The sequence below is a fragment of the Panthera leo genome, chromosome C2, assembly GCF_018350215.1.
Source record: "Panthera leo isolate Ple1 chromosome C2, P.leo_Ple1_pat1.1, whole genome shotgun sequence".
Taxonomy (NCBI): domain Eukaryota; kingdom Metazoa; phylum Chordata; class Mammalia; order Carnivora; family Felidae; genus Panthera; species Panthera leo.
In genome coordinates this window covers 110687060-110708811 of record NC_056687.1, presented here as the reverse complement: position 1 = coordinate 110708811, position 21752 = coordinate 110687060, and the positions used below count along the sequence as shown (strand labels likewise).

At 35.9% G+C, this 21752-nt stretch overlaps 1 protein-coding gene across 1 annotated transcript in view; it reads left to right on the top strand.

The window, feature by feature from the left end:
* LOC122229326 (transmembrane protein 183A-like) overlaps positions 1 to 13848 on the top strand; it is a 36357-nt gene extending 22509 nt beyond the window's left edge. Inside the window, 3 exon segments of the mRNA XM_042954372.1 lie at positions 12962 to 13015; positions 13017 to 13082; positions 13084 to 13848. Of these exon segments, the coding sequence (XP_042810306.1) occupies positions 12962 to 13015; positions 13017 to 13082; positions 13084 to 13848 (885 nt within the window).
* The last annotated feature ends 7904 nt before the right edge of the window (positions 13849 to 21752 follow it).

The window sequence follows — 21752 nt, the reverse complement described above, 5'->3', positions numbered from 1 at the left end:
AACTAAAAAGGGCATTTAAACTCCATTCTACATAACTGGGGTCCAAAAATATTTCCACAAAATAACTAAAAATGGAAACCAATGTTACAACCTCATGACGTTACAACCACACTTACAAACATAAACGCAAAAAAAAAAAAAAAAACTGTAAACAAAAAATGAGAATTGAATCTAGCTAGGTATTAACTTTTTTACTATAATGCATTAAAGAAAGGTTTATCCCAAGAATGGATACAACTCAACCTTAAGAAATAGACTATGATTTACAACATTAAGAGATTAAGAATATATATAGGGTAATCAAATTTGATGAACAGGCATCTGATAAAAATAATTTAATACATATACTTCAATTAGTCTATCTACTAAAGCTTCATATATATATGAAACTTCCTCTGTTTGATAAAGGGTATTTTCTAAAAATCTGTAAGAAACAATAAGCTTAATTGTGATATACTGTATTTTAAAACTTGTACACTGAAACTTGGTTTCTAATGATTTGATACCTTAGAGCTATTTCCATTAAATTCAGGAATGTGACAAAGACATTTAGTCTCATTGATACCCTTCAATGATATAGGTTGAGATTCTAATTAATACAATAAAACTAAGGTAAGGCAATACTGCATAAAGTTTTGAAAGGAAAAGATAACACTGTCACTATTTTCATGCAGTAATTGATCCAGAAAATCCAAAAAAATTAAATGCTCCTAGTACTAAAAGTGAAACATGTAGTTCTTCCAAATACAATGTCCAGTTTGAAAGTACAGTAAGAAAATGTTTTTCTTATCATCAGAAAAATTCAATTATAATAACAACACCAAAGATGGTAAGGAATAAAATGTGAAAAACCTATATTAATAAATTTTATCTATTTTTACTGAAGGATAACAGATGCAAAAGAAGAAATTTATACCAGGTTCTTAATTAGAAAGACCTAATGTAACAGCTCTCTCCAAATTAGTCTATGTAATCACTGTATTACTGCCAAAATTGGAATGAGAGGTCTCATAAAAGAAATATCATGGACTGCATTGAAAGTTCATTTGAAAGGAACAAAACGGTATAAGGATAGCCAGGAAAAATTCGAAGAAATTCTTACAGTAAGGGTCTTCCCTTAGAAGTTTCTAGCACAGTATCAACTAGAGTAATAAAAACAATATAGTTCTAAGGCAGGAATAGGCAAATAAAGCCAAAGTACAGAATAAGGTATCTAAGTAGACCCATGCAAGATAAACTCTTAGTTTTTAATAAAGCCAATTACAAATTGATAGGAAAAAGAGCCTACTCAAATGGTTAGAACAATTAGCAACCTACTTGGAAAAAAATAATGTCATCTGTAGACTTGACCTCATTCACCAGACACTAGATAATTTAAATGGCTAAGAATAAAATAACCCAAAGTTATAAAAATATGTTTATAACTTCGTGTGGTGAAGGACTTCTTAGAGATACAAAAACCGGATGCTATAAAGGAAGAAAAAGATATTGGTTCATTTTACATACAGTTTTTGAACTTTCTAGCAGGTATAATGAGAATGACTGAGGGCTTGAAAGTTGACTTTGGAATCAGAGCTCCGAAAGAGTTCTACCAGTTGATTACATGGCCCAAGTAAGGCATGTAATACCTCCAGGCTTCAGTTTTTTGATCTGTACAATGAAGAGAATAATAGCACCTTCCTCACAGGACTGTTGTGAGCAATAGAATAGTGAATATATAAAGCACTTAAGACAGACTTTGGCTTATAGTAAATATTACATAGCTGTTTGTTACTATTAAAAACAAAAATTAAAAATATATATTTGCATTTAACATATAGGATCAAGTTACAAAATACATAAAAAACCCTTTCAAGTCATTACAAATAATTCCTAATATAGGTTAAAAACATGAACAGTTCAAAGAGCAAGGTATGCGACCATACACATACATTGAAAATATACGAAATGTAAACATTTTCAAAATGGCAATGAAAACGGTTTATGTTTTTGAATGTTGCCAAAGATATGGAGAAATGTCAGTAGGACTACAAGTTGATGAAACCTTTTGAAAAGAAACTTCATCCATGTGTAAAATGCAAATGGTCTTCCATTATTAATAACAATGTCATGTGTAGGAAGACAGCTCGTAGAAATATGTCCACATATGTGCAAAGACTTAAAGGTGTTTTCCACAGCATCCCTGTATGACAGAGAAATATTTTAAAAGCCGTAAGCATCCACTCCATGGAGGCAATTTGATAAACACCTTTCATTCATTCTACGAAAATGAAGCAACTCTTAGAAATGAATGAGACTGTCCTATACAAACTGAGATAGAGAAATAAAGCCATCAAAATCTATTAAAAGAGGTATGTTTCATGTTAGTGTACTCATCTCTATAAATAATATTTACATATTATGTCAATGAATAGAAAGTTAACTGGCTCTCTGTCACCCCAAAGTTGCCACTACTTGTTGCTGGAAATTGGAGGAGGAGTGTGAGGAAAAAGGGCTGTTTCATATGAGTGGAAGGGGTAGAGATTAAAGTAAAATAAGAACAAAGAAATAAAGAGAAAACACAAATAGCAGTACATGATTTCTTCTCCAAATGGGCAATAAAACAAGTCATAAAAACATATTTATGCAAGCATCTATCTACATTGAGATCAATACCTATCAATTTAGGATTAGTATGAGGATCAAATAAAATAATACGCATATAGTGTTAAAATTTTTGGCACATGGTAAACTCTCTAAAATGTTTACATGTGTTGTATATGTGTGTGTTTACACATATACACATATATGTGTACACATAATACACATATGTATATACATAATACACATATGTATACACATATGTACACATAAATATTTACATGTGTATACATGTGTGTGTGTGTGTACACATATACACATATATTCATTTTATTGTGAAGGATAAATGCAATAAATGCTATTGACTAAGAACTGACATTTTTCTCTTGGGCCTCAGTACACCTCCAGAGCACTTAACACCATGTGATATCATCTTTGCTCATAAGCTTACCTCTATATATGGTCTGTTTCTCTTCAATGAAATAAAGTTCAACACCTGCTGGGAGTTTTGTCCCATTCTATTTGGAAGAGAATCTAGCACACAGTATGAACTCAGTATATGTTTGTCAAATTATAATTTCTTTCTGCTGGTGCTTATCTCTTGTACTGATTAAAGTATTTCCCACTATAGTAAATGCTTGAGTGGTAATCCCTAACCACTTCCAGCAAATATTTCAAAATAGGGATGTGAGTTCTATGCTTTCACTGATTTGTCGACTTGCTAAGAACAACATTTGACCACACTTACCAGATATCAACAAGCTTCATGAGCTATTTTGCTGAAACAATAAATGAATGTTTTGAACAGAGGTAGACTTTTTTTTTCCTGTGAAATGTCTATCCAAATGGGAATTAGTAAAATGAAATTTGGTCCCCAGAATCCCAGAGCAGCATCCATGCTTGCCAAATACAGGAACTCATCAGCGAGGAAAAAAATGTTTGTCTTCAACTTTCCAATATAAGCTATCTACAGCGAACAGAGGAAATATGAAAATAGCAACTGGCAGTGTTTGTTTAAATTAATGCCAGGTTTTGCTTTTCTCTTGAAACAAATTCAGTTGCTAAGGTAAGCTTCGTGTAAGGAAGGGCAAATGTCTGTTAAGCCAAAGGCTTCTGAAGTTTAATTTCCTCTTGAAAAAAGAAGTATGAAAATCTATACTGGGGATGAATTCTAGACACCATCATTGGTGGTTTATGTGTCACAGTCTTTTTGGAATCAGCTATGGAAAAATTTGCAATTTGTCATTTCCAACACAGGAAAAATAGCCTGATCTACCCACATGCTATTTGCCCTTTTCTTTGGCACATTTATCTTTTACCCATTACTTGGTAAGAACTCTTTGCATACGAGGCTATTAATACTTTATTACTCATGTTGTAAATACTTTTAAATTTGTGTCGTTTTTTACAGTCTTTATCCATACAGAATGCTTTAATTTTTATGTAGTCAAACCATATAATATTTGTTTTTCTGGTTCTTGGCTGGAGTTTGATGTTGAGAAAGACCATTCCAAACCCAAAATAACTAAGCAAGCTGAATTTCCTTGTATTGATTTTCTGGTTTTGTCATTACAATTAAATGTGTGACAAATCTAGAATTTATTTAGGTGGATAGTATGAGGTAATGATCAAATCTTTTACAAAATGATCTCTGTCAAGAATATTTTAATATGTATTAGGGTGAATCTTTTCCACCCTATTGCTCTTCATTTTTAGACTTCTCCTGGCTATCTTCTATTTTTCTTTCATGTTTATCTTTCCAGATGGGTTTTAAAAACCACTTTTTACAATTATTTATATGAATATATTTTCGTTGCAAACATTTAAAAAAGAATATCTAATAAAATACTATTTTCTCTTACTACTTCCCATATTTCTACTCCTTTCCCCAAGACTAATGATGGATAACACTTCTGAGTGTACGTTTCTAAAATACTATTCATTTAGACATTACGCTTTTGTACACATTTTAACATAAATGAAATCATACATTACTGTTTTTGAGCCGTTTTAACTTCATTTCAGAGACCTCTATGTCAACACATAGTGGTTTTCCTCATTTTAAGACTTATGTTTTTTATCAAGACATACACCTTTATATAAATAAATTATATATTATATATAATATTCAAGTGGATGTGCATTTATATTGTTTCTCTATTTTTCTGCCATGACACACAAGGTTCTTCATAATGGAATCACTATCGTACAAACATCTTTTTGCCCTTCTGCATTTCTTTTAGATTCTTAGAAGTAGGATTGTTGAACCACGGAGTATGAATACTTCATGAACAGCCAAACTGCTTTCCAAAAGGCTTTAGACATCTACTCTGCTATGAGAAATACATGGGAGTGCCTGTTTTGTCCATTCAGTCACCAGTTTGAGTCATTTGCTCACATGGCTTCTATTTTGCATTTCCATGGAGGAGAATCAACAGACTCTTTATTGCTTCAAAGGCCAATAAATTGAGAAAATTGGATGGAAGTAGGTCATTATGATATATAAAAGCAACTAACAGTAAAACAATAGAATACACTCCAAATTACTAGGGGTGAGGTGTACCTTAACAAAAAAGATCATACAACAAAAAAGAAAATAAAGGAAATATTTCAGTATAATAAAAAGAAAAAATACCTTTAGCACCTTCTCCTAAACTCTTCAGAGTAGATCAAAAGATTAAAATTAATTTGGAGGAACCAAAGGTAACTTTATGAAATTTTATGTATATAATGTGTAACATTTATATTATTGTATATAAAATATAATCACATATCCTATGTTATATGTAATAAGATTATATATGATTATATATAATGAGAATAAATCTATCAGTCTCTTGCTTGTTGTTGGTGAGGCAGATATTGTTGGCTGTCCACACATCCAGCAATAACCCACCTTTCTTGCTGGGAAATCAAAAGCCAATTTGAGCATCTTTAACATCATGGTATAAACCATGAATCTGAATCAAAGATGATAATCCAATTTCTATTTCTTACTAATTGATGGGTGTGTGAGATCAGAGGGAATACGCATGGGAGGCTTCTGAACTTAAGTGAGATAATAAATTGTTAATGTTTAATCTACTCTTCACCAGCTTTTCTATGATTTATTTGTAGTTGATGCAAACAGAGACTACAGTATCCTCCAACCACAGACTCGTACATGTGGCAATACTTGGAATTAAACAACCTCTCCCCTAATCCATTACTGGATCAAGGCAATTAAAACTGCTACTGCAAATCATGATAAATAACCAAAAAAATATTTCATATCAAACAAAACCTATGAGGTCAGAGTGAAGGTCTACATTGAAGAAACAAGATTAAAATCAAAGTGGTGCTCAAGAAGTGTGAAAAAAGAACACGAGATAAACCTCAGAATAGCAGAACAAAGTCAATTATGAATTGAGAAAAAAATAAGAGTTCATTCCTTTGAATTTTTAATAAAGTAGAAATGATACTTGTTAGCATAATACAAATTATGCAAAACTTTAATTTTTCTGATTATAAAATTTAATCATAATTATGTATTGTTTTCCTTGTTTAAATTTTTTTAATGTTTATGTTAGAGAAAGAGACAGTGTGAGTGGGGGAGGGGCAGAGAGAGAAGGAGACACACAATCTGAAGCAGGCTCCAGGCTCTGAGCTGTCAGCACGGAGCCTGACACGGGGCTCGAACCCACAAACTGTGACATCATGATCTGAGCATAAGTCAGACTCTTAACCAACTGAGCCACCCTTGTTTTCCTTCTTTAGATAGATTACACCTTAAAAATAAATTTTACAAAAAAATACATGGGTGAGCACTATATGTCAATATAGCACACTAAATATACATATATGAATATATGCTATTTGAAAATGTATTTAACAACATGAAAATAAAATTTCTAAATTTCTGGATGACATTTAGTCCTCCAAAATATAGAAAATGCATCATTATCTTTAATGACATAATATGTCAGTTATTTTAATGAAAGATCTGTTTATTTAAAAAATATTCATCAGATACCTATTTGTTACAAGGTATCATCTGCTTAGGTGAATGGAATATAATAGAGAACAGGTACTCATAAGCTGTAAGATTTTTTGGTTGTCATTGAAATATATTAAATTCACAAGGATAGGATTCATTATTCACTATTTTTAAAATCATTTATTTTTTCTGAGACAGCGTGGGCCAATTAAACCTGAAAGATTCATGCTTGCTTTCATTTCATGAAATCATCTTCAATGATAATGTAATTTGTTTCTTCAGAGTGTTCTGTTCCCTCCGTATACAGAGCTTCTCTTTGTTCTTCCAATCTCCTCTTTTCTAATAGCTTTCATTGGATGCTTTTCCTGTCTTCTCTGCTCTTGTTATACACTTCTTGCCATGTTACTGACTTGATTTTCTAATTGTCAGATCTGCTTTCTTTTTTCTTCTAATTTGGTTTTAATATCTGTTATGGCTTTGTTAGTGAAATATACCACTTAATCTTTATCTCTCATAGAATTCATAGGCTTTTAAAATCTTGAGAGTGAGAAACCAGTTGACTGTTTTCTGTTCAAATGAAAAATGTATTTTGTACATATTTTTGAAAAAAAAATGTTGCATAGTTCTACTATTAGTTATGTTGCTATTTTACCTATCATTTAGTTATGACCTGCTACTCGACCCTGAATAGTACAGTATAGTCTTTTGATTCCACCTCTTGTTTATCAGAAAATCATTTTAGTGCTTCTCAACCATAGTATACATTAAAGTCACTTAAGAAAAAGGAAGGGGTGCCTGAGTCCCAGCCTAGCAAATTCCATGTCAGTTTTCAAGGTGAGCCTCAGGTGAGTCTCATGCTCTTCAGCTAAAGCCTAGATATCATTGGTTTTTATTATCTGTTCGTCTCTTTGAGGGTGGTAGAAATAGAGCTGGGCCAAGGAGGAGCTGGAGATGAGAAATAAGCACCGTTGTTTCTTCTTTTCTCTATTCATTGAAAGACCATCACCAGGGCCACTTGCACAGGGTTACAGAGAATCCAATGGCATTTTCTTAGCTGTAGCTATTCATTGCCTTCTAATGTAATTAACTCTCCTTTGACACACTTATTCCTATGCCCTGAGTTAACATATCACCAGTAGGTATCAGTAACACATTTTTAGCGCTAAAAGGAATCTTAACAATAATACATTCTCTATTGAAAAAAATAAGACACCAGAGGGTTAAGATAGTTGCCTAGGGAGTATAGAGAAGGTGGGATACGTGAACAAGAAGGGTTATAACATACTAGGTGCACTGTTAGGTGCTTTATCCACATTACATCATCGAGTATAATTCTTGGAGGTAACTGGATGAAAATCATCAGTTGCCTAATCTGTATTCATTCCCTATCTTTCTACATCCTAATAGCATCTAGATTTTTCTTTGAGAAAACATCATTCCCCCAATCCAACTTTCAGGTGCAACATTGATCAAAAATCTCCTTCCATTTGCCAAAGTTAACTTGTTTGGGAATGGGAAGAAAACCAGGTGTAAGCCAAGCAATACACAGCGCTCTACACGTTGTGGCTGGCTCTACACGTTGATTTTTTTTTTTTTTTTTTTTTTTTTTTTTTTTTTTTTAGGGCAAGGCTCTGGCCTTTTAAGCGGTTGTGGGAGGGAATGCTCTTTCTCTCCCTCTCCTATTAGACATGAATAAGGAGCATGTAACTCCTGTTGCTTCCAACAGCCACACTGTGACCATCAGGAAAATTAGCATAAAGGCATTGCCCAACCACAAAAATAAAGGAGAATACTGGGGAAAAAATAGCCCTGAACGAACTATGCCAGACACTGCCTACATTCAGACTTTTCAGTTAAAATGAGCCAATACATTCTCCTTATTGTTCACATTTTGAGTTTTCTGTCCCTCACAACTGAAAGAACCGTGATTGAATCAGATCTATTACTCCTGCTAGGTCATAAAAGTAATCATCTGAGGCTGGTTTGCACTGCCCAACACCAGCCACATGTGGATATTTAATATTAAGGACAAAAATTAAAAATTCATTTCCTCAGTTGCACTATCCAGATGTCAAGTGCTCAATAGGCATATGTGGCTAGTGACTACCTTATTGGACAGCACAGATATAGAACATTTCCATCATCACAGGAAGGTCTATTGGATAGCACCAGTGAGGGATCAGAACTTAAGTAATTTATCTGTAGTTGCACCTGTTTACTATCTGAACACAGATTTTAGGCATTTAGAGGAGTGGAGATTTTTTTTTTTCAGATTCCATTAAATCCCTGTGGTCAATGTTAAGAATCTGTATAACTATCCAATGAAATTGGGCCACTTCCTGGATGTTTACATTCTACCTCTGTAAATATAGCATAAAGGAAGGGCCCATAAGATATTCACCCATGGCCTGAGGTGCCTCATTCATACTATGTAAATCTTTATTTATGCTGATTTTGAGTTTCTAGTACTTGTATCACCAGTATTTGTATTCGTTGTTCTTGCCCAAATTTGTATCAATGGTTAAACCTTTTCCTAACACTTCCATTGTTGCTGCTTTAATTTTCCTCAAGATTCTTCAGGGGTTTCCCTTCCCTTGTGAATCTGCTAAATGTCTGTCTTTGCCTTTCTATTTTCAAATACTTGCACATAGAAAGCTTTCCCCAAGGTATCTGAGCTCTCCTCTTGACAGACACTGTGACATGAATGGAAAAATAGTATGAATTCCTCCATGCATGTCTGAAAATGAATTTGACAAAGCTTATTAATACCAATAGCCTTCTGGCCATTTTTAAATCCAAGCATTCCGTTCATTGGCAGTGAAGCTTATTTCTTTTTGATTTGCTTTTTAATAAATAACCTATTGAGCACTTGAAGTGCTTGCTGGTTATCAAATTTAGAATTAATTGCACTGCATTTCTCTGGGCAGATTAATAAAGCTGCCTATTGAAGAATTCTATTCTAATGGACATTTTGTGGCACTGTTGGAAGTAATACTGAACATAAATGAAATAAAGATTTGGTTTCAAGCATGACTAGGTTTACAGTCACATTAACTAATGGATGATATGAGATTTTAATCTTTGATTCTTTAAAAATTCTTATTTTTATTAAAAATGCTATATTCTACTTGCTTTTAAATATTCGATGCAAACACATAAGTTGTTTTCAAAATGCTTTCCAAGTCACCTTATTATGCACATTTTATACATATTCTACCAATTTTTACTCTATGTATTTTTTAAGCTTTATAGAAGATACAAGATTTTGTATTACAGCAAAGTGCATTGGGCATTGGTATTCAAGCACAGGAATTAATGTTAATCCTGAGTTTTACCATGTTCTGTTATTTCGGTATCATTGCTAAGTTGTTTCATTGGTAATGGTGCTTCCATAACAGAGAGCTCAATTAAGGTTAATTAGCAGAACGGGCTTGACACCCATGATTAATAACCTAACTGCTAAGCTAATGCACTGAAGTTCTTGAACCATGCATCTAACACCAGGTGTGATCTTGCTGGAGTAATTGAAGTAATAAAGTGTCTTTTCCATATGCTTAGTCAGCAGAAATAATCTCTCAGTGAACCTTAGTTCTATTTAAGATGGTTTTGTCATTTATTTTTGAATAATGCTTGGCTCCCATTATATTATCACAGTGAAAGGATAAGGATGTATCCAGAATCACTGTTGTAAAAGACAGTTGCACATATACATATATATATATAGGGAGCTTCTCTCTACATATACATAGATATACATATATAGAGAGAAGTTCCCTTAAGTTTTTATATTGCTCAATACATGGTCTTCTTTATTCTTGCAGTACATCTTTCTGTAACATAGGGCTCCCAAATTAGAGAGAGCAAACTACATCTGAGAATATAGTTCTTTGGTCACACAACCACGAAGGCAAAATAAGATCCATTCTTGGCAGCTGCAATTGCCCTGAGCATTTATTCGTGTCATAAATATCTTGGTGATTTCACTTACATTCGACACAAATTTCTGATATCTCATTCTACTCTAGGAACATTTTTGTTTTTACCCACCCTGGATCAGAGTAGATTCCTTCACTACCATTAAAAATATTCAAGTATAGGGGAGCCTGGGTGGCTCAGTCGGTTGAGCGACCAACTTTGGCTCAGGTCATGATCTCACGGTTTGTGGGTTTGAGCCCCACATCAGACTCTATGCTGACAGCTCAGAGCCTGGACCCTGCTTCTGATTCTGTGTCTCCCTTTCTCTCTGCCCCTCCCCCACTCATGCTCTGTCTCTGTCTCAGAAATAAACCAAAAAAATTTTAATATTCAAGTATGTATACTGATACAGTCATTCTAGTGGAAAGAACACAGCCTGGCAATCTGAAGATCTGAGTCCTAGATTGGTGAACTATGGGCAAACTATCTTTGTAGAATACAGAAAGGAATAACCGTGTCTGTCTTGTTTACTATCGTATGCTCATAAATTAGAATAGTGTCTGGCACACTGAGTGCTCTATAAATAGTTACTGAAGAAATGAATGTCATCACAGGCATAGACTATGCGATCTACTAGGTCTAATAATGGTTTCTATAGTTGCATCCTACTGTGTGCATGACAGTGTTAATCATACTTAATAGACATGCAAATGGCTTCTCTTTTAAATCTTTTTTTGTATCTTTTCTTTAGGGTAAATGAAAGATAATGCAATGTGTACTATGGAATTCTTTAAACAAATGTTTAAAATACATGTAAAAATGCTTATAAATTTAAAAGCATGATGTCAGTTAGTCATTATTAGGCCATCTATCTGGATACATCTTGCCTCATCATTCCACATTTCCTAGCATTTGGGGACAATGGTGAAAGATGTTTTGCTGAAGAAAAAGATTATATCTAGAGACAACGATATAGAGAAAACAGATGCTTAGTAGGGTAAAAATGCAAATACAATGGCGATAAATTTATTTTGTTGTGATCAAATGAACATGTTTATTCACCAAGTCTGTTCTTACTCACCAACTTTCTAGCTTCAACATTGAAATGTACATACCACAACCAACACCAGAATGTATCAAAAATATTCAGCGTCTAAGTGACAATTTTAGTAGTAACTTTCCCAACAAGAATCTTCCATTAACAAAAATCTAAGAAACAAAAACAGTCAGATTCCTTAGGGCTTACAGCAGGTCTCCTGAAGTTAAACTCCCTGCTTTTGAGGACACGGCACTCTCTCCTGGTCCAGATCTTACATCTGAATCTTGGACTTAAACTTTACCTCCTCAATGGTCTTTCTTTAGTCCCTCACACTACAGGGTATTTCCATTCTGCAAGTGCCTACAGCATGTGATGACAGCACAGCAAGGTTTTTTTGAGAGGAGGCAAAGCTATTTTATTTTTAGGATGCTTTCCTTGTGTCACTTGAAGAACTCGCCTTCTCATCTCCTTAACCTGTTTTATTTCTTTGGCTAAATTATATGCTTCAAAGGCAGAAACCATTATTCATAGTTTTATGTTGTCCCTCACAAGTCATAACAAATTTATTAGGTACCTAATAAATACATGTTGATTCTGAGAATTCAATACAAAAGCACAGAATGTTAGAGCTAAAAGAGATACTTTAGTTATCACCATGCTTCAACGTATTTAAGTTTATTTTGAGAGAGAGAGAGAGAGCGCAAGCAGGCGTGCGCGCCTGTGTACAAGTGGGGGAGGGGCAGAAAGAGAGGGTGAGAGAATTCCAAGCAGGCTCTGCACTGTCAGCGCAGAGCCTGATGTGGGGCTTGAATGCAAACTGCAAGATCATGACCTGAGCTAAGATCAAGAGTTAAACGCTTGATTGACTGAGCCACCTAGGTGCCCCAATATTTTTTTTTTCTGAAAACCCTGTCACCTCCTTTATTTCTGGAGGAGGGTAAAGGGAGAAGAGAAAATATTCACTTGAATTTGAGGGGGAGCTTAATGGGAAGCAATAGTAGCAACAATTTTAGGCCTCTAAGGCTCCTCTCTGATCACAAGAGAAGGCTGAAACTTCCTTGTTTGGAGATTTAAGAATTTAATTTTTCCCTAGAGCAAGATCATCCATTTTTGCTGGGATAAAAGAATAAAGAACAACAAACTCAATAGCACCAAACGGGGTTTAACACAGAAAATGGGGCCAGGTTTCTCCTTTCAAATGCACATTTTTTACATTAAAATATGTTTATAAATCATAGTTGTTTTTCCTCTCAATTCAATCCTTCTCCTCCCCCTACCAGGAGCCCGGGGAACTGGAAGAGCACGTGCATTACTGACCGGATATACAATCCGGACGCCCCTTCCAAACCGGAATCTGATTACTAATGGACTGGCCCAGCACAGGGCTGCCCTCAGCGACGAGAAGCAGTAACTATATTCTCAGGGAGAATGGGTACTGAGGATGCCACCAGTCAAAGAGTCGAACGCTGTGCATCCATGAGAGAACCGTCTCCAGAAAAAAAAAAAAAAAAAAAGAGCAAGAGGCACAAGGAAGACCTGGACGGGGCTGGAGGAGAAGAGTATCTCATGGATAATTTGGCTATTGGTGGCCTCCTATATCCGTCCTGAGGACATTGTGAATTTTTCCCTGATTTGTAAGAATGCCTGGAATGTCACTTGCACTGCTGCCTTTTGGACCAGGTTGTACCGAAGGCACTGCACGCTGGATGCCTCTCTGCCTTTGCGCCTGCGACCAGAGTCCATGGAGAAGCTGCGCTGTCTCCGGGCATGTGTGATCCGATCTCTGTACCATATGTATGAGCCATTTGCTGCTCGAACCTCCAAGAATCCAGCCATTCCAGAAAGCACTCCCAGCACATTAAAGAATTCCAAATGCTTACTTTTCTGGTGCAGAAAGATTGTTGGGAACAGACAGGAACCAATGTGGGAATTCAACTTTAAGCTCAAAAAACAGTCCCCTAGATTAAAGAGCAAGTGTATGGGAGGGTTGCAGCCTCCCATTCAGTACGAAGATGTTCATACCAACCCAGACCAGGACTGCTGCCTACTACAGGTCACGACCCTCAACTTCATCTTTATTCCAATTGCCATGGGAATGGTATTTACCCTGTTTACCATCAATGTGAGCACGGACATGTGGCATCATCGCGTGAGACTGGTGTTCCAGGACTCTCCTGTCCGTGGTGGCCAGAAACTGCGCTGCGAACAGGGCGTGCAAATCATCCTGGACCCAGCGCACAGCGTTCAACTCTGGTGGTGCCCCAATATTTTTAATGTAATGCCTTTGGGCAGGGCAAGTGGTCTCCAGTTCACCAGATTCCACGTCACTTTTGCCTAACCCTGGCCATTTCCACAATTACTTGGTGTCTGAGACACCCACAGCTATCATTCTGATTGACATCTGTAAGGGAGCGTGCTCCAGAAGCCTTCACTCAGTTGCCTGAATTGACAGTGAATTACCTTAATGACAGAGCCAGGCCTAACCTGAAGGCCTTATTTTTAATTTATCTATTTTATTTTTTCAGAACACTTTAATCTCACCACGTTGCCTCAAGTGGTTTTTAACCTTTAGACTCTTTATATGTCAACTGCTTTCTGCACCCAAATTCAGTTATAATGAAGCTGCAAAATGAGAGATATTATAGGGATATCTGTGAGTACACAGTATGCACTATAAATTGTAACATATTGTTTCTAATATATATATATGTAATTTGATAGGTTAAACTTCCAAAGATATTTCCATAGGAATGCAGAAGAATGAATCTACAATCATAAAATATTTAGATATGTGTAATAAGCTAACAACCACCGAACACATTTTATAAGACTGTTATACCAGATAGGATCTTTAACCCTAATCTGTATAAACCATTACTGGATCATGCTTTAAAATATTATCAAAGGCCCTCTAACCCCTAAGAAAAGGCTTCCAACTCATCACTTTGTCCCTTCACCTTTTCCAGATGCATAAAAATAAAAATAAATTCTACTTGTGGGACAGAGACACTATATTCATAAGCACTTAACAATATGGGGTATGGGGCAAGAAAGAGGTTATTGGGGCTCCTGGACCGCTCAGCGAATTAAGTGTCCGACTCTTGGTTTCAGCTCTGGTCATGATCTCATGGTCATGGGATCGAGCCCTGTGTCAGATTCTACACTGAGAGTGGAGCCTGCTTGGGATTCCTCTTTCCCCCCACCCCTCTGTCTGCCCCTTCCCCATTTGTGTATCCTCTCTTTCTGTCTCAAAATAAATAATAAAGAACGTTACTATAGCTTCATTTAAAAAAATTATAAAGATGCATATAAGCCTCACAGTCTAATACAAATCTTGCCAAGAATCTATTTTATAGCTTAAGCAATGCTATTATTTATACATTTTTTATATTTATACAAGGGTCTCCCAATGAAATAACCACATAATCAACCATAATGTTAATAAAATGTAACATTGAAGTTTTTATTTGAAAATCCAAACTAATATATTTGTTTTTCTATGGTAAACAGAGCATTTCTTGGATTTATCATGAAAAAAAAATTAGTTATAATATGAAAACACAAATTTGATCTCCAACTCTTTCTTGAGGAAGCAGATGCTTTGTTTATTATTATAATATTATGCAGAGAAAGAAAAAGTCATATGCCAATGACAAAGTTGATATACTTACTTATAAAAATGAAAATATGGGAGTAAATGTACATAAGTAGAAAAATGCATCTATGTTGGAAAAGAATTTAAGAGAAAGTATGCATGTGGGCTGAAAATTAGAAAAAAGAAGTGAAACTACTCTAGAATTCTATTTTTAGCAGATCAACTAAGGGGAGAAAAGTTGCAAGTAACACAATCTTGCAGAACCCTGGACATTTCGAGGAAGTCAAAAGGAAACCAAACAAACCACAAAGTAAAAGATGCACACCAAGGATAGAGAGGTGCTAAAGCTGGCAGATGATACCAGCTCTACACAAAACCTTTGAAACATCAACATTATGAAAATGGACCTCCTAGTTTTTCTTTATGAGCATCCACATTGAGGCCCTTTTTGCTGCATAAACCTTGTATTTTCATACATCTATAGAAAATAGCAGCCCCACTCTTCTCTATCCGTTGACCCTGCTCTATCTTTAATAGCATTTATCACCACCTAACACGTTTATCTGTATATTGTCTATGTTTCCCTACTAGAATGTAACTGTCATGAGATCAAGTTTTGCTGTGGTGTCCCTTGTGTCTAGAACCATGCCTGACACATTGAAGGTGCTCAATAAATATTTGTTGAAAGAATATGAATTTAGGTACTCTTAACCAGTTCTATTTTTGATAATCCTACTGTGTAATAATTGATTTCTTTCATTATTTAATTATAGACATGTCACAGCATATGTAAGTAAATATAGTAGTTAGCTTTGTAACACAGCAATGTATATACACATACAGTCTTGACCTCAAAGAGTTTACTCAGAGCTTTAGGTTCACGTGAGTGCCTCCTTAGGTAGACTCTATATCTGGGGACCAGGAACCACACTAATGAATGAAGAAAGACACTCTCCCAATTCCCCCAGAAGGGTAACTGGATATTTTATATTCAGCTTAATCGTATACAAAGTGTGCTTAGATCTTTGAGTTACACGAGAAACTATTTTTATTAGTTTTTACACTAGCAGGAAGATCAGAATCATGAGTGTTGGATATATGAGACAAACCAGTAGAGAATATCCACAGCTTAGCCCTGAGAGAGCTCTTAAAATGCCCATTTGTGGGGGTGCCTGGGTGGCTCAGTCAGTTGAGCATCCAACTTCAGCTCAGGTCATGATCTCAAAATTTGTGAGGAGTCTGAGCCCCACATCAGGCTCTCTGCTGTCAGAGCAGAACTGGCTTTGGATCCTTTGTCCCCCTCTCTTGCTGCCCCTACCCCCACTCATATTCTCATTCATTCTCTCTCTCTCTCTCTCAGAAATACAAAAACACTTAAAATGCACATTTATGTACCAGAGAGAATACAAGAGAGTGCACACGAGAGTGTTGGATGCACAGATACATGCCTAACCTTGGGAACACAATTTTCTGAAACTCTCTAAGGAGAAAGTATCTTTTTCAGGTATTTTTAACACCTTTCAAATATATCTGTTATTGTTGTTACATAGAATCCTAAGCTGACAGAGACTTTAAGAAGAGAACTTAAATTATTGCCTTTTGTATTTTCCCCCCTTTTTCTTTTCTTTTTCCCTTTGATTTTTGGCCACTGAAACTTTTAGCTTAGAAGTTCTTACAAGGAACCCAAATCCAAACAAACAGAACTGGTTTGTAAGCCCCAGGCATCCACCCAATCAGCATCTCCTATCTCCTACTACCTGTCAAAGCATACCCTGAACCTGAGGGCTGCACAGAGCCCACTTTAAAATCCCAGGTTCTAATCTAGAACCTTACTTGATGTGATGCTTCAGTACCATTGTCTTCATCTCCAGACCAATCTTTGCTTGATCTCCTTTACTTGCTCTATTCAGATACACTGCATCATTTAAAAATGCTACCTTCTGTTGAACTGGAATCCACCCTAATAAACTCCCCCTTGAGCCCTAGGTCTGTCCACTTCTAGAGTATATTGAGAAGAGTTGAAATCCACATTTATTGTGTTACAATGAATCATTTCCACTTAAGCCTCCCCATTTCCTTTAGGCATCCATAGTGTGAAACAGTGGGTTTTACCTACCACCTTGGCTGCTCTTACTTGATATACTCAGGTTTGATATCTGCTTCCCAGCATTGATTAAAGTATAATAAGTGAGATTCCAAAACAATTAAGTATAACTAGGCAATCACTTCCCTATTACTTCTGCTAATGCAACTGAGGACACCCTTAACTTTTATGAAACCACAGAGCACAACTATGCTATTTCCATCCTACTTTTAGATGATTTTTGGCTTCAAAATAGTTTTTACACATATCTTGTCAGTTTCAGGTTATTAAATCTTGCTTGTTGTTTCTGTTAAAAATTACTGGCCTCAAATTCTGTCAATGGAGAGATAAGATCCCCATTTCCATTTTCTGTGATTTGCTAATCAGGTAATTAGATCATTCTGGAAAAAGCCAAAGGCACAGTCCAGCAGGCCACGTCTAGAGACACCTTTCTGACACTCAATGACTAGTTGGTATTTACAAACTTTTGTCCAGTGGTGAATCTACCCAGTTCTGCTATTACTAGCTCACAATTCTGTCATGTTCAGATGAATGAGTGATGTTTTCAAGATGAAATCAAGATACACTTCAGCTAATGTTCTTCCCTTATTACAACTCTAGTAACCCTAGCAACAAAAACAAAAATGAAAAACCCAAGAGATGGGTTTTGGTGCACTCTCTGCTGTCTTCCCTGTTTTGTTTTTTTTTTTTTTAAGTTTATTTGAGAGACTACACATGTGCACGCACTCTCATGCACACACACAAGCAAGCAGGGGAGGGGCAGAGGGAGAGGCAGAAGAGAGAATTCCAAGCAGACTATGAACTGTTAGCAGGGTTCTGCACAGGGCTCACACTCACAAACTGTGTGATCATGACCCAAGCCAAAATCAAGAGTCAAATGCTTCACTGACTCAGCCACCCAGGTGCCACTGAGCAATTTTTTTTGACAGAACAAGCAAAAAAGCATTTTTTGCATAATGTGCTGTGGAATTTTGCTTAGAATTAACGTCAACTACACTGTCCTATTTTTGTTAGGATTTTTTGTATATATTATGGTTGTTAATTAAAAGAACATAGTTTGGGCGTGGCGGGGGGGGTGCGCCTGGGTGACTAAGTCAGTTAAGCATTTGACTTCGGCTCAGGTCATGATCTCGCTGTCCGTGAGTTTGAGCCCTGCGTCAGGCTCTGTACCAACAGCTCAGGGCCTGGAGCCTGCTTCCAATTCTGCATATCCCTCTCTCTCTGCCCCTTCCCCTCTCGCATTCTGTCTCTTTCTCTCTCAAAAATAAAGTTAAAATGTTAAAAAAAACACATAATTTGGAATCAATTCTTATATCTTTTTTCCCTGAAGAACTCAAAACAAGTTTGATTTCACCTGTTCCCACATTCCCTGAGGGTGACTTTTATATATGAAACACAAGCTAGGAGTTATAACAAATTTCAGTATAGTCTAAGGTTATAAAAATTCCCTAAATTATCTAATACTCAGGATACATATAAAGAGTTTCAGAAGCAATGAGTGATATCAACAATGTCAGAACAGTATCAGCAACAGTATCAATGATTTTGACATGAGTTTGTTTCTACCTCAAAACTGATTATATATTTTTTTAAATCCTTTTAATAATAATTCCCACAGTATTCACATGTGGCATTTATTGACATATAAATTTGGCCAAAAGAACTCAATGATCAAAGGAAATTATATCATTCCAGATAATATGCAGTTTTATCCCTGATTATGTATCCACCATAAAAACGTTACTGCCTGCTTTGTTGACTTGACATTCAGGAAATCTCACTTTGATTTTATGACCACATAAGCCCAAGGTTTCTCCTTCTGTTGCTCTTGTGTTTTCTCAAGAGACCATTTGTCAGGTTTCATTTGTAATATCCTAACTCTTCCGGTCAATTGTCCCTGACAACCATTTTAATAGTAACTATAATACAAGTCTTTTCTTACTTGGTATAATTAATCTTGCATTTACACATTTCATTTTCTAAAACCAAACAGCTAACAATGAGCTCTTAAAGCTTTGATTGTACTATTGTCAAGGAAGTATGTTTTAGAGAACAAGATTTTTATGCTACAAAATGGCAAAGAGAAAGGAGTAAAGCACTTAATTAAATATGTGCGTATTAGATCATATATTTTAAATACCTTAAGGACAGAGTAACTGCACTGGAATCCCAGGGTGCTTATCAAAAATGCAGATATGGGGTTCTTCCCAGGCTTAATTTGATGGGCTTGGTATTCTCATTTACACACCATCACATCAGAAAAAAATTTTAAATGAATCATCTGGAAAATATTCTTGGACAGTAATTATTTTACACACCCACCCACAACTTATTATTTGGATGTTGATACACTGGAGTTTCTTGAAAGAGAATATTTACAGACTTATGAACCCTATGGCAGCCTGTAATTTCTTCTGATTCCTCTGAAACAAATTGGGGGCAAAACGAGGACAGCCTGAGAGCACCCCGCAGAGAAGTTACACCCATGGCCTCTGCATCAGGGCTTTTTTTTTTCTGGGGAAAAGGCCAAAGGGCAAATGTGATGGTTGAACATGTAATGAAGACCCGTAATAAACAGCTGTGATATTACCATTTGTTGGGACAACTTCCAACACAGGCCACCTGAGTGTTAGAGGTAATGCCTCAGCATGCCTTTAATCCATGAATTGTTATTGGGTGCTGTGAGGGGGAGACCATCACACATTCTAGGCCGTTAGGATTGGACAAGAAAGCCCCCAGTCCCTTTCCACAAAGATTCACAGATTAAAGGGACTAAATAAAGCATTTGATTCTATTTGGAAAATCTTTAAATACAAGAAGTTAACTCCTTCTAGGGCTGAATTATCTCTCTTTACAGGGCCAGCATCTAGGCATCTTTCACCTTCAGGCAAATTCTGAAACACCAGTCCCTGAGTTTTCAGTGTCGTTTAAACTTTGAATATCTTATCTGTGCTGGTCAGAGTCAATAGGTGTTTCTCAGGTATTTCCAAACCTTTAGTGTGTTTTTTTTTCCTTTCCCCAAAAATGAAAAGTGGCCTTATTTGGTATTTCAGAATTCTGACATTGTCCATCACGCTTGTCTCCATTTGTTCTGGTCAATTACAAGCCTGCCTTGAGCCCAAGAATTGTATTTTTAAGTTTTATTGAGCAATGTTTCAGGGAAAACTGCAGGAAGTAGAAATAAACAAGAGTGGGTAGGTGGGTGGCCAGAGCCTTGGCTTTGTTTCTCTTCTACCACTTACTGATTGGATGGTGTTTGCAATGACACTTCAGTTCTCTGAACCTCGTGTTCTCATCTCTAACGTGAGGAGTTTGGCCAGATCATTTCAAAGCTACCTTGAGGGACAAACACTTAAATATTATTCAAAGAAACCTGGATCACTTTCAAAGCACATGTACTCTCATTATCAAAAGACAGAGCAATAAAAATAGTGTTTCCAAGGTAATAGGAGTTGAATCTAAGTGTTTCTTTCCTTACACAACCATATTTTCAACTATTCTGTTCTTTATGTTGACAGAAGTCATTTCTCTTGACTTCTGATTGTTTTGCAGAATGGACAAAACACTATCATACCCCTTTCCAAGATAATTTAGTGAATTTTATAATTGCTTTCAGTCCATAAGACATCTTAAGGGGAGTGATGAGTAACTTCCAAGTCTGCAGAACTAAAGAGGTAAACACCAAAATGTAAAGTAACCTATGTAAAATTGAAGATATAAATTGAGAAGCTCAAGTTATAAGCATTATAAACACAAAATGCACAGTGACAAAAATTAAAACATAACATTTGTGGGTTAGGTTTCTATTAAGTTTACTCAACAGCTTTCTTCAGTTTTATTTTTTGTTCAAGAAAAACAGACGTACTGATAGCCTACTCTTATAGTACTCCTGAAGCTAATAAAAATCTAATGAAGTCTTTAAAAAATTGGGGGAAAGGGTGAAGTGAATGAGCCCTTGTTTCCTTCAGCCTCCCTAAGCTCTGATTTCCCTATCCACAAGACAGGGAAAAAAAAATACTGCTATCTGGTGGGCTTATTATAAGGGCTAACTGTGATGATGTGAGTCAAGTCCTCTACCCAATACCTGGTAGGTATTAATGGCTTACTTAGGAGTTTCCTGAGCTGACCGTGATTGCTTGTTACTATATTCACTTTATTTCTTTTCATTCTGCCAGTGATTTTTATGGTGGGATGGGAATTTTTGTGGTCATATTACTCAGAGAACTTAAGGTCATTATCCAACATCATACAGTATAAGGAGGTAAGTGGGAAATGACCTCAGGTCCACATGGCTTTAAATGCATGCTTTTTTCTGCTGTATTACACTGCATCTCTTTGGGCTCCAATCCAAATGTGAGAGCCTTAAAACGTTTAGTATTAACTTTGAGTTGGTAAATTTGCATGACAGAATTATACATTGGTTTTTATTATGGATAAGTAACATTTATTGATTTTGGAAAATATTGAGTCTTACATATGAAAGTAAGTGTTAGTGCTCAAAGTAATCTTCATGTGAGGTTAGCCAGTGAGTGTCCTGATTCCA